General features: G+C 40.5%; 1 protein-coding gene across 1 annotated transcript; it reads left to right on the top strand.

Annotated features, from left to right (window-relative positions):
- Positions 1-7,548: 7,548 nt before the first annotated feature.
- On the top strand, positions 7,549-16,161 carry LOC116511697. The gene is made up of 5 exons (XM_032221867.1): positions 7,549-7,630; positions 8,574-8,729; positions 11,504-11,741; positions 13,583-13,662; positions 16,025-16,161. Exons 1-5 carry the CDS (start codon positions 7,549-7,551, stop codon positions 16,159-16,161), a joined length of 693 nt encoding a protein of 230 aa, XP_032077758.1.
- The last annotated feature ends 6,751 nt before the right edge of the window (positions 16,162-22,912 follow it).

The following is a 22,912-nucleotide window of genomic DNA, read 5'->3' on the forward strand; positions in this document are numbered from 1 at the left end:
TCCTCATGGTAACCTCATCAAAATTCGGATGCTTGTGAACTGGTTGTGATGGCTGCAGTCAGGTAACCCTGTTTTGCAATCTTCTGACAAGCAAAATCAGATTCACGTAACAACCAGTTTACTAAGTTATCAGCTGCAGTGATTCACTTAACAACTGTGGCAAGAAAGGCTCTAAAATGGAGCAAAACTCACTCAACAAAGGTCTCACTTAACAGCAGAAATTTTGGGCTCGTTTGGGGTCACAAGTTGAGGACTGTCTGTATTCAATTTCTATTCACCCTTAGATTTACTCCTGCATAGAAGAATTCTGCACATTGGAGGATAACGCTCAATAGAAAGTGCTGAATATTCTACAGCTTTTGCTGTATCTTACGTTGTTAAAATATTTTCAGGGAGAAAGGGAGTGGTGCAAATGCAAGCTGAATTCCACAAGCGTCCTCAAGGCATTTCTCAAATATGGTTTTCGTTCAGTGAGGTGAGCATGGTCAAAATTCATAGCAACTATAGGCTCTATTTAAATGTGATGCAGTTAAATATTATAGGCTAGGAAGGCATGTAGCAGAACCTGTTAACACGGCTTAACAACCAAATGAATAGCAGGTCAATGGTGGAGTAATGGGCTGGGTGAGTTTACTTGGGTGTTGAAATACTTTCTGGCCAAGTTCTGGGTGAGAAGGCACTTAGATGACATTTCATTCAGAGGATCAATCGGGCAATATTTTTTTTCCTTTGTGCCTTTCTTTGTGTATTTTTCCCTTCTCCTTTGATGATTTTTATTTAAAACATTTTAAATAACACTCAAAGTTCATAACTGGAATTTGTCCAATAAAATGTGAAGATATATATATATATGTTGCATTTGTGCTGATAAATAAATAAATAAAGGGAGACTAGTATAGATCTATTTCAAGCTATTTAGCTCTCATCAGTTAGCCATACCCTTACTGGCTAGCTGATGAGAGCTAAATAGCTTGAAATAGATCTATACTAGTCTCCCTTTATTTATTTATTTATTTATCAGCACAAATGCCCACACAAATGTAACAAAGACAACAGTAAAAATAATGGCTTTCTGTCGTGATGGTCTCTTGTGACGAGCGGATAGACAGAGAAAGGAAGCAGTCTGCTTCCTCCCATATTTGGGCATACCAGGGGTTGTGACACTAAATATATATCTATATCTATATCCATATCCATATCCATATCCATATCTGTCTGTCTGTCTATCTCTCTCTATCTCTATCTATCTCTATATCTATCTATCTATCTATCTATCTATCTATCTATCTATCTATCTATCTATCTATATATATATATATATATATATATAGTGTAAATTCAATGTTTAAAACTAGGCTAATGTGGTTTCAGAGAAAGATCATAGGTCCTTTGTTCCATTCTTTTGTATCCTTTTTTTTTTTTGCCCCAAAAGACCACCTTTAGAATTGATCACTGGAAGGGAAAGGTAACCATTGAGAAAATGTGTGGTTTTTAAATCACCTTTTACAAGGGCTTTAATTTGTGGCTGCCCTGCTGAGAAGCTAAAACTGATATATGGTTATCCCCAACATCCTCTGTGGATGTGCAGCTCATACAAGAAGAGATCAGAGAGTGGGACGTGCCTTCAAAGAAGAACCCCCCCCCCCATCTGGATTATGTGTGAAACCGATGCACAAGTCAAGGCCTTGAATTACAGCGAGGGTGTCAAGTTTGATTTCATTAAGGGTTGCATCAGGGTTGTGTTTGACCTTAGGGGGCCGGAGTAAGTGTGGCCAGCTCACCATTACTCATGTCGAGGGTGGCTGTAGTGGCCAGAGAAAATGGGTTCCTGATTTCCGTTTTTGGTTGTGACCAAAACCCTACCGGTTTGGATCGGCCAAGGAGGTAGTAACTCGGCTGTACACGACCCAAATTAGTTCTATCTTGCTTTTTGCTTCTGCGCATGCGCCGGAAGCACATCCTTGAGCGAACCTGCAGTAAAAGAATCCGGAACCCACCCCTGGATGTGACGGCCCCCTGCAACCCAATGCTAGTGAAACAAGCTCCAGAGGACCTGCGTGCAGCCCTCCCGAGCTCTGTTTTCGCTTGCAGAGGCATTTTAGGCCGGTCCTTCTGTCAGCGTTCCAAATATCATGCAGAATTAAATCAGAGTCCAAGGCAGAGCTATCCTTAAAGTTCCAATTTAATAAGACAGACATGTTGGCAACAAACTCTGGAATCCCCAATCTAAAAGCTTCCTGGGATTCCACCCAGTTGAAACTTCATGATCTGATTTCCACAGCCATAAATCCATCACATGGTCCAATCTTCTTCAGCCACGCTGGCATTTCCACCCATCTAGTTCCGGTCAGATGCAGAGGTGCGGAGACAAAAGATGACCTTGGGCTTCTAGAAAAGAATGACAACAACACATTCCACAATTCTACTCCTTTCTATTCCCCCCTCCCAATTACTACACTAATGAAACAGCATAATGAAATAATAGCAAGTGTGTGGCAGGCCAAAAATCCTAAAAGGAATATAACTGCAGGCCTGACACCTTCGCTGTTTCCAGGGTGGGCCAGATCTAAGCACCCCACGGGCCAGATCTGGACCCCGGGCCTTGAGTTTGACACCCCTGAATTATAGGTAGTCCTCAAACACAATTGGGGCCAAAATTTTATGTTGCTAAGTGTGAAATTTGTCAAGTGGGTTTTGCCCCATTTTACGACTTTTCTTGCCACAGTGCTTAAGTGAATCACTGCGGTTGTTAAATTAGTAACATGGTTGTTAAGTGAATCTGGCTCCCCCCCCCTTGGTTTTGCTTGTCAGAAGGTCGCAAAATGTGATCACACAGCCCCGGGGATGGTGCAGCGGTCATCAGTGTGAACTAGTTGCCACGCATCTGAATTTTGATCCCATGATCATGGGGATGCTGCAAAAGGTGGTCACTCTGAAAAGCGGTCATGGGTCACTTTTTTCAGCGCCGTTGTAACTTTGAACGATCACTAAATGAACTGTTGTAAGTCGAGGACTCCCTGTACTTGGCGAACGGGATGAAAGGTAAGCCAGCAAATGGTACAGGTGGGGCCAGACAGAATCTGGATTAAACTTCTTTTTCAGGTTTCAGTGTACATTTCTGAACAACTCACTGTTTTACTGGTTCAGCCAGTGAGATATTGACAAGCAAAAGGCCAAGAGCATTTCATGTTTGATCCGCTTCACATTCCTTAAGCTGCTCATTGCCCACTTTAGTGTAACCCTTCATTACTTCCTCCAGTATCCTGTGTCTAATACTTGGAATTGCACTGTGTCTCACTGAATGACATACTCAAAAGCCCAGCTAGCGACATAGACTGCAATCTTTATCCCCGAGAAGGTCACAAATATTGTGATTTGATCCTTCAGAAATCTCACCTTTCCAAGTGTGACCGAGAAAACGAAGGCGCAGGCAGGAAATTCTTGCTTGAGAATAAACAAGGGGTGCTGCAGGTTTGGTAAAAAAATATATCAATGTGGTAGCTGGGATTTGTGGTCAAAGCTGTGCCTGGTTTTTAAGTGCTTGGAGTACATTCAGATGGGGCAAAGCCAGTCTTTCCGTTATAAATACTTTGGTGCGCTTTTTTTTTTCCAAAAGGCAACTTGACTTTGTTTTTAGAATAGAATAACAGAGTTGGAAGGGGACCTTGGAGGTCTTCTAGTCCAACCCGCTGCTTAGGCAGGAACCACTTCAGTCAAATGGTTACCCAATATCTTCTTAAAAACTTCCAGTGTTCCAAGTTGAAGAGCCAAGGTGGCACAGTGGTTAAATGCAGCACTGCAGGCTACTTCAGCTGACTGCAGTTCGGCTGTTCAAATCTCACCGGCTCAGGGTTGACTCAGCCTTCCATCCTTCCAAGGTGGGTAAAATGAGGACCCGGATTGTTGTTGGTGGCAATATGCTGACTCTGTAAACCACTTAGAGAGGGCTGAAAGCCCTATGAAGTGGTATATAAGTCTAACTGCTATTGTATTGTTCCACTGATTAATTGTTCTAACTGTCAGGAAATTTATTCTTAGTTCCAGGTTGCTTCTCTCCTTGGTTAGTTTCCACCCATTGCTTCTTGTCCTACTCTCAGATGCTTTGGAGAATAGTATGACTCCCTCTTCTTTGTGGTAGCCCCTGATCTATCGGAACGCTGCTATCATGTCTCCCCTAGTCCTTCTTTTCACTAAACTAGACATACCCAGTTCCTGCAACCGTTCTTCATATGTTTTAGCCTCCAGTCCCCTAATCATCTTTGTTGCTCTTCTCTGCACTCTTTCTAGAGTCTCCACATCTTTTTTATATTGTGGCGACCAAAATACTGGATGCGGTATTCCAAGCATGGCCTTACCAAGGCATGATAAAATGGTATTGACACTTGACGTGATCTTGATTCTATCCCTCTGTTTAAGCAGTTTGGCTACACCCAATGACAAGAGCCATTGCATTTTTTCTTATCTTTACGTGAGGAATTTTGCAGCATGAAAGAGTCAGTATAACACAGAGAGGGAAAGGAAATAAGCAAGAATAAAAGAATTTATTCAGGGGCAAGATAGGAGTCCAGTTTTTTCCATGTACAATTGAGCTTGACTGGAAAGATTAAAAGAAAGCTTGAGTTTAGGTTTATCTGGACAATATGAGGAAATGCTGAACATCCCTGTGAAATGACAAAGTTCATAGCAGGAAATAGATGGTAAGAATTCTTCTGCAAGTGTTTATAAACGAAGGCCTTGTATTTCTTCCATATCTAGGCTATCTTTAAGGTGCTTATCCATTGAGTGAGGTCCATCAGTGTGGACCCCTATAACGTGATTCCATCTGGTTTGGTTCTTTCAAGGAACTCTACAGCTTGAGTAAAGCCATCGGAAAATCTTTGTCTGATCTGGGGTGGGAAGTTGAGGGCAGAATTAAGAATTAAGTTGGTACAGATCAGTGGTGGGATTCAAATAATTTAACAACTGGTTCTCTGCCCTAATGACCAGTTGGGTAGGTGTGGCTCGGTGGTCATGTGACTGTGTGGGTGTGGCCAACTCAATGTCACTCAGGTCAATGGGCGCTTCACCTTAGCTGTTACAAAGTAATAAGGATTAACCGGAGAGGCAGTTTTTGTAAGCAAAAAAAGATTAGACTAGAAACAACACCAAAATGTTTCCTTCCTGCCTTCCTTACAGGATTATCCCTGTAAAGTGGGGAAAAAAACAAAATGAGATTTCTTCCAACAACCGGGTCTCTGAACTGCTTAGAAAGTTAACAACTGGTTCTCTCGAATAGGTGCAAACTGGCTGAATCCCACCACTGGTACAGATCTTGGATGAGAAACCTACAAGAAATCTCAGCATGAACATCTTGACCAGGAAATCAGACAAGAAATGAAGACGGCAATGTCAAATAGGTTCAGTGTTATGGAAAGGAATGTCTACTAAAAAGGAAAGGACTTGTCTTACATTTGGAAAAACTTTTTCCAGATTGCTACATGTGGGATATACAATTAACATTTCCTTTCAATAACTAGGCCTGAAATGTACTGAACTTTTTTTTTTTTTTTAGCTTCCTCTGAGTTCGATTGCAAAGTTGGGAAAGGAAACTGCAACATTTTCATGAGGTTTCCAACACACACCCCTGGAATCATCAGAGATCCAGCTTGACTCAAGGGAAGCTTCTGTAGTACTTCCAGCAAGGCTGATAAATTAGCTGAAATTTGGACAATCCATTCCTGGAGGAAGAAATGTAGCTTGTTTGTGCTTAAGCGTTAAAGCGCTAAAATAAGCCGTATGGATGTACTGGAATTTTCTTCAAAGTACATAAGCCTAAATTTCTACTTTTTAAGATGGTGAGACTATAGACACTTCCTCAGTAGAAATAACTGCACTAGACTCAGTACTACATGACTACCTTTGAGCATAATACATAGGATTGCACTGCAAAGGATAATTAAAACTGCAGAAAAAACAATTACTATCAAACAATTACTTCCATTGAAGACCTGTACAAGTCAAGAGGCTGTGAAAAAATTTACAGACCCCTCGAATCCTGGACATAAATTGTTTCAACTCCTACCCTCAAACAGATGCTATCGAGCACTACACACCGAGACAGGTAGACACAAGGACAGTTTTTCCCTGAACACCATCACTCTGCTAAACAAATAATTCCCTCAACACCGACAAACTATTCACTAAGACTCCGTTACTATTACTATTAGTCTTCTCATCGTTCCTATCACCCATCTCCTCCCACTTATGACTGCATGACTAACTTTGTTGCTTGTATCCTTAAGATTTAGGTTGATATTGATTGTTTCCTGATTGCTTATTTGTACCCTATGACCAGTGGTGGGATTCAAATAATTTAACAACCAGTTCTCTGCCCTAATAACTAGCTGGGTAGGCGTGGCTTGGTAGTCATGTGACTGGGTGGGTGTGACCAACTCAGCGTCACTCACGTCGATGGGCGCTTCGCCTTAGCTGTTACAATGAAATAAGGGTGAACCGGAGAGGCAGTTTCTGTAAGCAAGGCAATGAAGATCAGGCTAGAAACAACAGCAAAATGTTTCCTTATAGGATTAGCCGTGTAAAGTGCAAAAAACCAAAAACAAAATGAGATTTCTTCCAACAACCGGTTCTCCGAATTGTTGAGAAAGTTAACAGTTGATTCTCCCGGTTCCACCACAAATGCGCGAACAACAAAAGCGCGGCTGACTAAACCGCGCAGACGAATGAGTGCTGAAGTGCGCCGACAACAGCGCGCCGACAGAAGTGCACTGTAACCTAACCCTAAAAATAACCCTAAACCTAACCCTAACCCTAACCCTAACCCTAACCCTAACCCTTACCCTAACTTAAATCGCGCTTCTGTCGGCGCGCTGTTGTTGACGCGCTGTTGTCGGCGCGCTTTTGACATCACGGTTTTAGCGCCGCGGTTTTGTCGGCACGCTTTTGACGTTCGCGCTTTTGTCGGGTCACGGATTCTCCCGAATAGGTGCGAACTGGCTGAATCCCACCACTGCCTATGACTATCATTAAATGTTGTACCTTATGATTCTTGATGAGTGTATCTTGTCTTTTTATGAACTGAGAGCATATGCACCAAAGACAAATTCCTTGTGTGTCCAATCACACTTGGCCAATAAAGAATTCTATTCTATATATAAATAATAAATATGAATATTTGAAAGTGTGCCTTTGCAATGGTCTTCTCAATGTAACAATACCTGAACCTGAAAACAGTGCTGTCTGGTTTCTGCCCAGATGCCATAAAGCAAAATCTTTCTTATAGATCAGCTTCATGCTTTGAATATTTGGAAGAACGCCTTGCATAACAGATATCCTACCTTACCGGGTCCATGGCCTGATTCTCTGGTTTATCCTGTTTCTCAGCCCATTTTTATGTTTGCCAGACATAAAGGACCTCCCCCCTTTTTAAGGAGAAAATCTATCTTTCTGATCACTGCCTTTCAGTTGTCAAATAAGGTGGAGTTCAGTGCAGGTTCTAGGATAACCAGAAGAAAATCGAACCTTTAGATTCCAGCCATGCGGCTTTACGGCATGAATCTGGGTTTGCTTCTGTTTTTCGCTGGCAGCTTGAGATCAGGGTGGACCATTCCATTAGAAGATCTTGAGAAAATCCGTAAGTATGACCTTCTTCAGTCAAACCGAGATCGGAATTGCATGAACTAAGATAGACTTGCCCAACTGGAGCCATTCAGACGTCTTAGTTTAGAGCTTCCATGATACCTAGCCAGAAGGACCATAGGAATTGCAGGTCAAGGTTATCTGAAGGCACCCCAAGGAGAAGGTCCCATAATTACATCAAGTTGGCCAAGGCCAATTTGCCAAAATGCAGATATCATTCATGAGATTCCAAGAACGTGAAGAGAGGCAAACAAATAATTTTATTGCATCATGCCAATTCATGGCTTATTGAGACAATCGGGGGGAAAGCTAAAAGGGAAAATCTGTTTCCGTTCAGACAGATTCAGTTCTAGATCATCATCATCATCATCATCATCATCATCATCATCATCATCATCGTTATTATTATTAGATTTTATTTTAGGATTTTCTCTTTCACTGCTACAAAGTAGGATTGCTAAGTCCTTCCCTTTAGATCTTTCGAGAACCACAACTGGCCGCAAGTAATGAAGTTGTTTTAAGGCGTGGTCCCCACAGCCTGTTAACGCCTTGCCCAAAATGTCTCCTGTGGTTTAGGAGATGATAAGGAGAAATTTAGATGTTTCATCAGCTTTTCCTTGTTGGTTGGTTGGTTGATTGGTTGTTGGTTGTTGCTTTTTAAGCATCGAAGCGCTGAAGTATTCTTCCTTTAGTATTTGGATATGTTTTTTTAAAAAATTAATCGAATCTTCTGGATAGAGTTAAATGATGCTTTGTGGAAGAGAAGAAGCAGTTTTCATAACATTGCAGGGTTTTTACGTTAATACTTTTTGAAAACTTCATTTCTGAATAAATTGCACCAGGCTGTCACATTTCATGAATAATGAGCCATCCTGTGGCTTACAGACTGAAGAAATACACTAATATTCATACTGATTTCATATTTCATATTTTTTTAGCCCTGGATTTCTCCATTAACAACAGCCCGCTTCTCACCACCTTCATGGGCACCAGTTTTATTATTAATATTCCAAAATGTGTCACTTCCTCCAAGTTTAAATCAACCAAAGTCAGAGTAGCAGTGGCACAACTTCCGGATGCATCCACTTTACCAGGTATTTACCGTGAAATATACAAGTCTTTATTATGTTTAACAACTTAAATACAACATTAGGAACAGATAAGTGTAAAATTCAGGCTGAGAAATTGCATTCCTGCAATCAGACTCTTCTCATTTACTAAAGTTTCCCAGATGTTTCTCAGAGGAGGATCTTCCAGATGTCCTTTCAAATTTTGATTTCCAAAGCAGTTGAGCAAACAACTTAAAAACACAAAAGCTCTTGCTGAAACCATCTGTCTTTTATTTACAAGCCTCTCAACTTCAACATTTATGCTTTCTAGTTACTGGAGATGCTTGGTTCATTTTTAATAATAAACACCTTCATTTTTAAGGCAAGGTCCTTGAATTGTAAAGGGACCCCAGTTAAGTCCACACATCTTAAAGTTGTCAAGGTTGAGAAACACTGTTCTACCCTTTGGATAAATATGCTATGGGAACGGCAGTAGTAACTACATCAAGGGGGAAGAGGCAGCCAAGAGAGTGTTAGGTAAGCTCCCCGTTCGGAGAGCGAGTACGTTCAGAGAAGCGTTGTGAGAGTTGTGTTGGAGAATACACAAACCAGCATACAGAGACACTGCAGTTTAAATAGGCTTTTACTTTCGTGGAAATAGAGGTATCAGAGTCCATCAAACAGTCCAAGTCATACACGGATAAGACAGTCAGTCATCAATGTCTTTCAGTTAAGGGATAGTCCAAATAACATAGTCCAGTATCATATAATCAGTTCAGTACTCAAAGTTGCTAGCAGTTGCAAAACGTACAATAGCTCAAGGCACTTTCTAACAGCCAGCTTCCAAAACACTCAGATCAGATCAGCCCAGCATCTAACGAACAAAGAGATAACAGTCATTCTGGCTCCCTCTTATGGCCGATTGAGGAAAACAGCAACCAATCACATTTTACAGTATGATTTAAAGAAACAGGTATAGCATTGTTACATGATTTATATATTGCCAACCCAACCGTTAGATTATATTCCTAGCAGAGAGTTCTAGTAGGTGTAGAATGAGAAAACTCATTGTAGGCAATGGGTGTAGAATATCCAGAATTGGAGAATGAGAGAAATCATTGTGGGAACTGGGAAGGGAAGAGCTCATTAAAGCGCAGTGGTTAGAATGCAGCACTGCAGGCTACTTCTGCTGACTGCTGGCTGACTGCAATTTGGCAGTTCGAATTGGCTCAAGGTTTGACTCAGCCTTCCATCCTTCTGAGGTGGGTAAAATGAGGACCTGGATTGTTGGGGTTAATATGCTGACTCTGTAAACCACTTAGAGAGGGCTGTAAAGCACTGGGAAGTGCTATATACCCTGTTTCCCCGAAAATAAGACCTTCCCAGATAATAAGATGAAACAGGCTTTTGAGCGCATGTGTGAAAATAAGGCCTCCCCAAAAAATAAGCCCTCCCCAAAAATATTGCAACACAGCAGCAGTCATGAGGTGACCATGCTCACCACTTCCTGCACCTCAAAAATAATAAGATCTCCCCGAACATAAGACCAAGAGCTTATTTTGAGGGTCAAAAGAAAATAAGACCCTGTCCTATTTTTGGGGAAGCACGGTAAGTCTAACTGCTATTGCTAAGTGCTTAAGAGAAGTCTAGTAGCAGATATGGAATAATTACATGTTGTGGCTTTCTTGAAAATAATCAAGCATAGGCATGGAGAGCAATGGAGAACAATCTAGATGGGTAGCCAGTGAAAGTACAAGCCATTTGAGATAGGACAGGTCAGGATTTGGCAAGGATTCCAGGAATCCCAGTTTATTGCTATGGGGCCGTGATGGCGAACCTATGGCATGTGTGCCACAGATGGCACGCGGAACCATTTCTAAGGGCACGTGAGGCATTGCCCTGTCAGCTTCAGCAGGCATGCCATTTTTCGCCCTCCAGAGGCTTTCCTGAATATTAAAATATTGAAGCGGGCAAAAGACGAAGGATAGATGATTTTTCTTTTATGTTGTGGTTTTGATTTGTTTTTCCTTTTCTCTCTCTTTTCTTTTCTTTTTTTTTTAGGTAGGTGACATGACTAGAAATTAGGTATGATAGAAAGAAAATGGTCTTTAAATAAAAGGTGATATGATTAAAAGTTAGAATAAGTGATAGAAATAAGAGAAGGGGGAATGTCAGTGTATACACTTCGATATAATAAAACGAAAGTAACAATAAGATAAAACATGGAATTATTGAATAATAGCAGATTGCAACTTATTATAATTGGATATCATTATTAGAAATATAGGGACGCGGTGGCCCAGGGGATAAGACTGAGCATGTCAATCAGAAAGGTCGGCAGTTCGGCACTTTGAATCCCTAGTGCCATGTAATAGATTGAGCTCCCGTTACTTGTCCCAGCTTCTGCCAACCTAGCAGTTCAAAAGCACGTAAAAATGCAAGTAGGAAAATAGGAAGCACCTTTGGTGGGAAGGTAACAGCGCTCCATGCGCCTTCGGCATTGAGTCATGCCAGCCACATGACCATGTCTTTGGACAGCGCTGGCTCTTCGGCTTTCAAACGGAGATGAGCACCGCCCCCTAGAGTTGGGAACGACTAGCACACATGTGTAAGGGGAACCTTTATCTATTAGAAATATATGTTGATTGAATTTAATAATTATGATTAAGTTTACTAGTTTTATTTGTATTAGAAGGCATGCCACTCAAGTGCCATACTGTTCACACATTGATTTGATATTGTTTGTAAAAAATAAAAATATAAGAAACAGGCCAATGATTTTTATATTTCTGTTTTCACTCTTTTATATTCTTTTTCAGGTGTAACAGATACCGAACAGATTGAGAATATCCGTAGGACTCCTCAGGCCCAGGTGTATTTCGTGGATGAATTCAAAAGCGCTTCCTGCAGAGTGACCAGGGAACTTCTGGTTCTTGACCTGGACGATAGCCAATATAAGTTGATCAGTGTGGTAGGCTACCAGGTGGGAACAGAGTTCTGCCGTCAAACCAAAGGTCCCTTCTGCAACCAACCTCTTAAACCTTCTACTTATTATAGGTAACTAGCTGATAACCCGGCGTTGCCCGGATATTTATTTATCCTAAACCTGTTTTAGACAGGAAATACTCCTGTCACCTCACCCAACAACTTGCCCTCTTTGCTCGAAGCTGAGGGCCTAGAGTGTTTGTTTGTTTGTTTGTTTGTTTTCAGAACCAATCCCCTTTACCAGAAGGAGCCCCCTTGTGGAGTACTGTGAAGCCATTACCATGGCAACTCCACTGTGCTATACAGTAGAAGCCATTTTAAGGGACAACAGGCTGTATCTTAACAGAACCTGAATCCAAAATGCACATTATCACTGTCAAAAGTACTGTGATTTGACACTATAGATATAATTCATTCCTTTTCATTTCGGTGGCCCAGGCGTTCCAGAGCTATTCTGGAACATACACACACAGACACACACACACAACCCGAGGGGTGCTAGGCATGTCTTACCCGCACAGTATTGTTTTCCAGTGAGTAAGTCATCTATGTACCAAGTTTGGTTGAAATTGCTCGAGGCATTTACACACATAGAACCATTTATATACATGTGTGTGTGTGTATGTATGTGTGTGTGTATGTATATATGTGTGTGTGTGTGTGTGTGTGTATATGTGTGTGTGTGTTTTATTTGTGCTGATAAATATATATATATATATATTACACCTAGAAATATATAAATAGCTTCCTTTCCCCCCCAAGACTTCAGCTTTCCTCTCAAAAGAAGATCTTGATTTATGACTGATCATTTAACAAACATTCCAAATTATGATGGATTTTTAAAAAGCTACTGACAATCAATTCTCAAAGACTACTGTATGCACACAGTCACATCCACTTATGACTAGTTGTAGTGTCCCGTGATTTTCTACAGGTTTTTTTTTTGCCTTTTTCTGTTAGAAAATGGCACAAAATACCCAATGGATGTGCTGGATTTGCTTAACAACTACATGATTCATTTAATGACTACAGTGACTTTCTTTACAACAGTTATTAAAATGGTTGCAAAATCAAGTCCAGTCATCTGGTGCTTCAATGTATGACTGCAATGATCTATGGCTTAAATTCTCAGCTCCACTGTGGTCATAAGTTGAGGAATACCTGTATTTTCCATGGACAGATGAGGTGCACTAGATACTTTGTGCCCCTCATGATGGTGCTTTCATGCCAATCATTTAAGATTGAATTTCTGTACTTTTTTTTTTACAGTTGTCTACATCCCAATATCTCAAGATGGCCGCTGCAGTTGCCAAAGCCCCTCCCCTATGCCACACATGTTAACTAGAGGTGGGTGGTTCCCGGTTCAGCCCGGATCAGACAAATCGGTAGTAGCGGTGGTGGGAGGCTCCGCCCACCCACCCGGACGCTTCTGCGCATGCAGAATGTGTCACACATGCGCGTATGTGCAGCCCAAATTGGCAGTAAAAAAATTGGCAACCCACCACTGATGTTATCACCACACATATTAAAAGAGGTAGGACATGGCTACCCTTTTTAACACAAGGCCCCTGTTTTAGTGTATTGCCTGTGTCATGTATGTAAAAATGGTGTGGAGCTTTAATCGTGCCTTTTTTAACCCATCTCCATTGAAACTTCTGTTTAGGCTTCTCTATGTTTTACGAGGTGTCCTCATTGAATGGTTCCTCAGCCGTTGTTTCATGAGGATTTTTCTTTTTAAGGATGTTTCCAAAAGAAACATTTATTTTGCTTAAAAACGGCGTTTTCTAAGGGTCCAGAAGATACCAACAACCATTTATAATTTCTCCATCTTTTTGAAGCTCTATCTTTCATCAACCCTCCTTCCACATTCTGAAATGTTTTCTCTTATTTTTTGCTCCTTCTTTCATGTCAAGGGTGAACTACTTTTTTTTGGATGACAAGTCTGTCATAAGAGCACATACAGATTGGTCAACAGCCATACAGACCAGGAATGGTAAGTTTCAAGATATTTGACTAAGAATACAGGTATGTTAGTAGGGAATTATTTCTTGGCTGCTTTGTGAACTTTTTATCATCTCTGTCTCTCTCTTTCTGTCTATATATCAATCTATCTCTATTTGTCTGTCTGTCTATATCTATCTATCTTATCTATCATATCTCTCTCTCTCTCTCTCTCTCTCTCTCTCTCTCTCTCTCTCTCTCTCTCTCTCTCTCACATCTATCTATCTATCTATCTATCTATCTATCTATCTATCTTATTTATCATATCTATCTATCTATCTATCTATCTATCTATCTATCTATCTATCTATCTATCTATCATGTTAGATAGATTTTCTGCTTCAGAAAGCAGAAAATGAAGAAGTCTTGGAATCAAGCATGCAAGAAATGTGTGCACGCTTTTTCACTAGGCACCTTTATCAAATCAAAGTTTAACAGCTTTATAAAACCAGGCAGGGCCGGTTTGATTGTAAGCCACCCAGATTTACTCTGAGGTAAGATGGGCAGCTAATTAAATCAATCAATCCTGTAGCAGTTTGACAGTCCGGCTGGTGGGGAGATAGGATGGGCGGCTAAATAAATAATTTAAATAAATAAATAAATTTAAATAAATAAATAATAAATCAGGTTGGTGGCCTGGCTGGGGCGGGGGGAAGGGAAGATTGGTGGCTAAACAATAAATAAATGTAAATATATAAATAAATGTAAATAAATGAATAAATAAATGTACATAAATAAATAATGAATCCATAGCAGCCTGGCTGGTGGGGGAGAAGGGAGGTAATATGGGCAGTAAATAAAAAATAAAATAATAAATAATAAACAATAAATAATAAATAATAAACAATAAAATAATAATAAATAATAAATAATAAATAATAAATAATAACCAATAACCAATAACCAATAACCAATAACCAATAACCAATAACCAATAACCAATAACCAATAACCAATAACTAATAACTAATAACTAATAACTAATAACTAATAAATAATAAATAAATAATAAATAATAAATAATAAATAATAAATAATAAATAATATAAAATAAAAATGAAATAAAATAAAAATGAAATAAAATAAAACAAAAATTATTAGAAATTACACTAAAAATAATAAAAAATATACGGTAAAAAATAAAATACAGTAAAAAATAAAAAATAAAATAAAATAATAACAAAATATAGCATAAAATAAAAGAAAAAATTAATAAAAGAAAATAAAAAATAAAAATACAGTAATAAAATAAATAAAATATAAAATAAATGAATAAAAATAATAAAATAAAATAAAATAAATAATAAAATAATAATAATAAAATAATAAAATAATAATAAAATAATAAAATAATAAAATAAATAATAAAATAATAAAATAATAAAATAATAAAATAATAAAATAATAAAATAATAAAATAATAAAATAATAAAATAATAAAATAATAAAATAATAAAATAAATAATAAAATAATAAAATAATAAAATAAATAATAAAATAATAAAATAATAAAATAATAAAATAATAAAATAATAAAATAATAAAATAAATAATAAAATAATAAAATAATAAAATAATAAAATAATAATAAATAAAATAATAAAATAATAATAAATAAAATAATAAAATAATAATAAATAAAATAATAAAATAATAATAAAACAAAACAAAACAATAAAATAAAATAAAACAAATACAATAAAATAAAATAAAACAATAATAAAATAAAATAATAATAAAATACCAATAAAATAATATAATAAAAAATAATAATCAAATAATAATCAAATAAAATAAGATCAATCAATCCAAGAGCAGCTTAGCAGCTTGGCAGCTTGGCTGGGGGGGAGAGGGGAATCGGGCCATGCGCACAAGCGCATGCATACACAGTTTGACTGCAAGTCAAGCTGCATATGCATATGCACCAGCCCTGTCACTCACGCAAATTGAGCTGTGTATGTGCAGCCCATGGCCCGGTTGTGAATAGATCATGGGCCAGTGGTGACCTTTTTCTAATCCAACCCCCCTGGAAGACCTCCAAGGTCTGTGTTGGTCTTCTGTATTCTGCATCCTGGAAATACTGGCACCTCCTGGTCTTACAAAGCTTTGACTTGATGCATATGCATGGGGGCTCCTGGAAGGGATGGGGTAGAGTGGGCGGGGCCAGCCAGGAGTGGGATTCGGGGGTTCTTCGAACTGTACTCAATCTTAGCTAGAAGTTCTCCCGAACCCCTTTGGATCCCCAGCAGCCCACCCCTATGTAATTTACAGACATAACAAGGATCTAAATTAGAGTTTGTTTTGATACTTCTTGGAATGTTTGCTTCTTAACCCTGCATTTCTTTGTGTTCCAGTGACCAACTATGAATCAGCCGATATAATGTTTGAACGGGCAGGAGGCATGATTATAATTACTATTTTGGTCTCTGTGGGAGGAGCTGTCCTTCTAATTGCACTAATTGTAGCAGCTGTACTTTCTAATAAGAAGTAGACACTTCCTTTCTTCTGGATTGATAAAGATTGTAGATATGGAGTAAGAGCAGAATTTGCTTGGAAATCAAAGGAGTTTCTACAGGGCCCTCCCCCACTCAAGGAATAAACTGGTAAAGAATGAAAGCCGCATTGAATAAAACAAAAAATCTGCAATTCCTCCTACACAATTCTTCAGATTCTACGTGCATTAACTTCAAACACATCATATTCTGGATGCATATTTTGAATCCTTTCTCTGCAGTGGTAACCCTGGATCCAGCAAATTATTTTTAAGATAACTATTATCAGTATTGCCCTTGTTTCAAATGTACTAGGGCAGACTTAAACACTCAAAGAGCCATTTGGACCCGTTTCCCACAAAAAAAGAAAACACCGGGAGCCACAAAGCTCCTAACCGGAAGCCCCTTGTTCAATTCTGGAGCTGACCGGAAGGTCAGTTCCCCCCATCATAGAGTCTCCTCCTAGCGCGGCGTAGTTTTTCCTCTACCTGCCATAACCGAAAGCCCTATCAATTGTGGAGACAACTGGAAAACCCTCCCCTTGCCATAGAGTCTTCTCCTGGTGCACTGTGCTTCTCTCTCCCCCCCCCCCCCGGGAAGCTCCTCTCAAAATTGTGGTGCCGACCGGTGACGGAGCTGCAGCAGAGGGAGGAAAGAGCTCCAGAGCTGCAGCTTGCTAACCCCTGTACTAGGGTGACAAAGCTTGGTTGGCTGACATATAAAATATGAACGAAGTCTCCATACAACTGGGCCTAACCAAGTTCCTAATTGCCTACAAACCAGGGGTGGGTTTCAACCGGTTCGCAGCGGTCCCTGCGAACCGGTTGGTCGCCGAACCCGGAAGTAAGTAACTTCCGGGAACGGCGAAGGGCACGCCCACCTGCCCGTGGTCCTTACCTGGTTTTGACGAGTTCTGCGCTTTCACGCATGCGCAGGACGCATGCAGCGCCTGCGCGATTGTCCAGGAGCAGCTGGAGCGTCGCGCAGATGCTAGTACGCATGCATGCACCGCGCACGTGCACGAGGACACCGCCGGCCCTGTTCCAACCGAACCGGTTGGGAGGGGGCGAGAAACCCACCCCTGCTACAAACGTTCTACAAAAGTAAAGCAAGACCATACTTAATTATGGGTGTCTGTAGGGGAGGCATTCCATTGCAAATATGACATGAATTACCTATTTTTGATGACTATTTTGGGTAAAGATATTGTCATGGATTCCATCAGACATAGCTAAAATTAACATGTTTCCTTATTTGGCCAATTTCTAGTGGGCAATGTCTATACACTTCCCAGAGTCCTTTTTTCAATATTTCTCTTCAAAGAATATCTCTGTGAAGCCCAGAGGCTGATTAAGTTGGCAGACTTTCATCAAAGGTGCTGCGTAGAAGCCATGGTTATACGGAACATGACATCAGCCTGTATAGAATTGTGTGATTTGTAAATGAAAGCAATTCAGTAACTTGTCCCATGGCTTCATAATGTCAAGTCAAATCAAGACTTGACTTTGACTTCATAATGTGTGCGATGGCATTTACCGCCCCAATTTCATATCTTTGGTATTTAGAAGCATTTGTTTGTTCTAGGTGCTCCACATTAATGTCTGTCCTCAGGAACATATTTCCAGATGTTCTCACGTAGAAGGCAAAACGCTCAAACCTCACATTGTACAAAATTATTGGAGAAGGAAGACGAACACAATCCCAATGCCTGAATTAAATAACTGAAAACCTATTTTGAGATTTTGTGTTGATGACTTCTTGGCCTGCTCTATATATATCTTGTGACGAGCCGATAGACAGAGAATGGAAGCAGTAAACTTCCTCCCATATTTGGGCATACCAGGGGTTGTGACTCTAAATACATACCTATTCCCTGGCTCAGCTGATAAGGAGAAGAACCCTGTGGTTTAGTGATTAACACATCTGCCTAAGATGCAATACAGCACAGGTTCTAATCCCAGTAAGGGTATGGCTAGCTGATGAGAGCTAAATAGCTTGAAATAGATCTATACTAGTCTCTCTTTATTTATTTATCAGCACAAATACAACACACATATAAATATATATTCCTTTCAACCTATGCTATTTAGTTATTTATTTGACAAGAACTGCAGCCCAGTTCATTTTGCAGGGCTGTTGTGGGAAAAATGGAGGAGGTAGAAATGTTAGGTATGTTTGCCGCCTTGAGTTATTTAACAAAGGCAGGATAAAAAAATCTAATTTCTTTTTTAAGTTGGGTGTATGGATGGTGCTGAAGAGGATAGAGATGGAAAAACTGTGACCAAAGCAACCATCAGTCTCCATTTTTAGATCCTCTCAGCTTTGCCCGTGTAATTTCAACAAAAGGGAACATTATTAAATATTTCGGAAATGGGAATGTTAATAGATAGGTCATATTGACATGATGTTTTATATTTTGTACTTGTACTTCTTAATCTCAGCAAATTGGAGGTTGGACTTCAACTCCCAGAATTCCTCAACCAACATGGATCAACACAACTTAAACTTGCCAAGGTTGAGAAATATTGTCTCATACAATAATGCAATATACATAATTTTATACACTATGCATAACTCCAGAGATGGGTTACTCCTGGTTCAGGCCGGTTTAGCCGAACCGGTAGTGGAATTCTGGCCTGGGTCGCAGAACCGGCAGCGACCCAGGCCTGCCACGCCCCCGAACCGGTTCCCTTGCCACCGCTGGGCTGCCGCCATTTTGGTTTTTAGTGACTGTGCATGCGCAGTTCACTGTAAATTGCTCTGCATGTACGCGAAGAACAATTAACATTGAACAGTGCGTGCACACGCGTTGTAAACCAGTAGTAAAACCAGCAGCAACCCACCCCTGCATAATTCCTAATTCTGTCCCCTCCCAAAAAGTTGGTTGCGTTGAGGAGAATTATGTCATTTTCCGTTTTTCTTCCAGGGTTAGGGTCTTTTCCTAAACATCATCTTTACCCCTAATACTGTCATAGGTATTAGCTGTTTCTAACTAACTTTAACTGAAAATAGCTAATCGGGATTGGAACCAGTTAGAACTTGGCTGAGAGAACAGATTATACTGCAAAGTTAAGAAACATCCCCCTCCTTTTTATTTATTATTTTTATTCCTGATGCAACTTATTCCAGAGGAATGAGAAGTATAGTCTATTAAGGAAAAGGCTCATATTCATGGATCTCACAGATTCTCTTTTTACTGACCTATGGAAGGCTGAGTCATCCTTTGACATATCATGCCATAGAGGAATCCCAGAATGAAATTCTCAATAGGGAAAAATATTGAAAGGATGGAAAGAAAAAAAGGTGAGAAATAGCCATTTCTCCTTTTTCTCCTTTTTATCTAGTGGAGGTTACAACATACTGCCAGAGTTACAGATGTTGGCCTGATTCTAAACTTTTAATTTCAACCTTCTGCATGCAGAAGTGCAAAAGAAGGACTGGAGTGGGAGCTCACATTGTACCCTAAGTCAATCTTCTCTAGGATTTCTCCTTCTGCTTTTCTTCCAAAATCCTAGAAGGAAATCAAAGAACATAAGGATTGGAAGCAAGGTAGTCTTCGGAGGAGACCTCTGACCATGCAATGTTGTGTGTTGTGCTTCGATTGTGCTGTGTTGTCTTTTTCTTTCTTTTTGGTCTTCCCTTTATGTCCCCAGACATATGAATCCACAGGGAAGACAAGTGAATCATGGATGTAATTATGTCCTCATCAGGGGTGGGTTCCGGGCAGTCACTACTGCCGGTTTGCTTGTGGGGGCGCCGTGCGCACACACTTGATGAATGTGTGAATTCGCGCATGCGCAAAGACCATGAAAACCTAATAAAAAACATACCGGCAACGCCAGTCGAGACCGGAGACCTGGTTCAGGGGCGTAGCAGGCCTGGGTCGCTGCCAGTTCCAGTGACCCAGGCCGCCAAACCACTACCAGCTCAGCCGAACCAGTCCAAACCACTAGGAACCCACCACTGGTCCTCATGTATGTAATGTCATTGTCACTAAAATTAACTTTATGTAACTATTTTATACTAATAATAAGTCAGTCTTAAAATTGATAGGTTGGATCAGAGGTGGGTTTCTACCGGTTCGCACTGGTTCGGGCAAACCGGTAGTGGTAATTTGGCCTGGGCCGCAGAACTGGCAGTGACACAGGCTGGCCACGCCCCCGAACCAGTTCCTTGGTCTCCGCTACTGTTGCCGGCATGTTTTTAATTAGGTTTTCATGGGTCCTCGCACATGTGCAGAAAAATATACAGTGAACTGTGCATGCCTGCGCAACATGCGAGAAGCATACCAGTACCAATGCCGGAACCTGTCCCTGGGTTGGATTGAAAGATTTTGAGGAAATGAAAGAGCTGAAGATAGCAATAGCACTTATTTACTTAGACCAGGGGTGTCAAACTCGTGACAACACATCGTCACGTGACGTATCACAACTTTTTTCCCTTTCGCTAAACCAGGGGTGGGGGTGGTTAGGGCACGACGCATCCGGCCCATGGATCATGAATTTGTGACCCCTGACCGGTGGTGGGATTCAAACATTTTTACTACCGGTTCTGTGGGTGTGGCTTGGTGGGTGTGGTGAGGCTTGGTGGATGGGGCAGGGGAAGGATTCTATAAAATCTCCATTCCCACCACACTCCAGACTGCAAAATCTACATTCCCTCCATATTAGCTGGGACTCAGGAGGCAGAGAATAGATGTGGGTGGGGCCAGTCAGAGATCGTATTTACCTGTTCTCCGAACTACTCAAAATTTCCATTACCGTTTCTCCAGAACTGGTCAAAACCTGCTGAATACCACCTCTGCCCCTGACTTAGATTTATATATCACTTCTCAATGCTTTACACACACCTCTAAGAGATTTACAGAGAGCACCAAAGTCTAATATTAAATACTAGTATTATTTTTATTACTAATTTACAATAACAGAATCTTATGATTTTGACTGTGCCTCTAACCCTCTCTGTTTTTACATTCAAGAGAACTAGACAGGGTCACGTCTGAGTTACTTTTTCAAGTTATGTTTCTGCCCCAGGACTCAAATTTCTTTTATGGGACCATTTTCTTGCATTCACCTCTTCCTCTTGTTCAAGGTTTCTTCTGTCCAGTGATCCATGCTTACCTAGCTGAAAATCCATGTCATGCTATGGCTATAAATTTTGACTGCATGAAGTAGTGATTCAATTTCTAATTGTGATGTTCCAGACAGTTTTGGGTCATCCGTAGAGAAGAGGTGAGAAAGCTTAATTGAACTCCTTTTTGTCTGGATAGCAGATATCCACATCATCTTTTATTCAAAACTAACTGATAACCTGGTGTTGCTTGGGTATTTATTTATAGGAGAGAAATGTCCGGACTAAACATAATTTCTAACGTTGGATTTTACCCCTTACCAGAGGGAACTCCCTTGTGGAGTACTGTGAAGCTGTTACCATGGCAACTCCATTGCGCTGTACAGAAGAAGCCAGTTTGGCACAACAGGCTGTATCTTAACAGAACACACACACTGAAGTGTGTTAGGGGTGTCTTACCCCCACAGTATTTGTTATCAGCAAGTAAATCATCTGTGTACCAAGATTGGTAGAAATTGCTCAAGGCGTTCCAGAGTTATGCTGGAACATACAAACACACACACACACACACACACACAACTGTTTTTATATACTGTATTTTTCAGAGTATAAAACACACCAGAGTATAAGATACATCAAGATTTTGAAGAGGCAAATTAAAAAAAATTTTTTTGCACTCTGCAGACCTCCCAAAAACATCGTTTTTTTGCAAAAATGGACCTGTTTTTCATCAAAAAGAGGGCATGCATAGCCTTTAGGAGGCTTGTAGAGAGCTCCTGGGGGCTGGGGGCGGGAAACTATTTTTGCCCTCCCCAGCACCCAGGAGCACTCTACAAGCCTCCTGAAGGCTATGCACGGCCATTATGGTGAAGGAGACGGGGTTTCAGGAGGCCAAAAATGCTGTATTCAGTGTATAAGACACACCCAGATTTTCACCCTCTTTTTTGAGGGAAAAAGCTCTGTTTTATACTCGGAAAAATACGGTATATAGATTATGGATTACGGAGTTAGTGATGTTATGAATATTAATGGTGAGAGGGTCTTCCCCTGAATTATCCCTGTTGATTTTATCTCGGTCAATTTGTTCACCATCCCTTATCACAAGCTTGTTTTTCCCACAATCTTGGACACAAACAGTATTTCTTGATGTGATTACTCCCTGCAATGTTTCCCAAGCAAGTCTTGTGTAATCCAATTGCACCGTAATAGTCTCATACTGCTGAGAAAATTTTCCAAAACCATTTTATCAAATAGAGCCTGATCTTCCAACAGCTTCTTCTGGTTTTTGTCTATTTCTTTCTATTCAGCTGGCAGCAGGCTATTTGTTTTCTAGATCAGCGGTCAACAGCTGGCGGTCCAACTGGTGCCATTTCATGGATGGGAGACCACCAGGAAATCCCTGGGAAGTCTATCCCGGAAGAAAGCCACAGGGAGCAGCGCGCAAAGCTGCTGTCTCCGCGCATGAAGTCCCTCGAATGGAACTGGACGGACACCAAGAGGAGATCCAGCCCGCCTCTGCCTTCCGCGCGGCTCGGAAGCCCGCGGCTGGTCCAGCGCCGGCTTCGCTTCCTTCCCTCGGAACATCTCTGGAAGGAGGCTGCGCTGCTTCACGGCCTTTCCGCGGAGAAGGCTGTAACTACCGTAGCTCCACCGGCGCTGTCGCCCTCTGGGCTCTCTCTC

The sequence above is a fragment of the Thamnophis elegans genome, chromosome 7 (genome assembly GCF_009769535.1).
Source record: "Thamnophis elegans isolate rThaEle1 chromosome 7, rThaEle1.pri, whole genome shotgun sequence".
In the NCBI taxonomy this organism is placed as follows: Eukaryota; Metazoa; Chordata; class Lepidosauria; order Squamata; family Colubridae; genus Thamnophis; species Thamnophis elegans.

Excerpts from the sequence above, each read along its gene's own strand:
- LOC116511697 (XM_032221867.1), top strand. The coding sequence starts at position 7,549 with ATGAATCTGGGTTTGCTTCTGTTTTTCGCTGGCAGCTTGAGATCAGGG. Across the intron at positions 8,730-11,503 it reads GGATGCATCCACTTTACCAG|GTGTAACAGATACCGAACAG; the intron begins GTATTTACCGTG and ends ATTCTTTTTCAG. Across the intron at positions 11,742-13,582 it reads AAACCTTCTACTTATTATAG|GGTGAACTACTTTTTTTTGG; the intron begins GTAACTAGCTGA and ends TTTCATGTCAAG.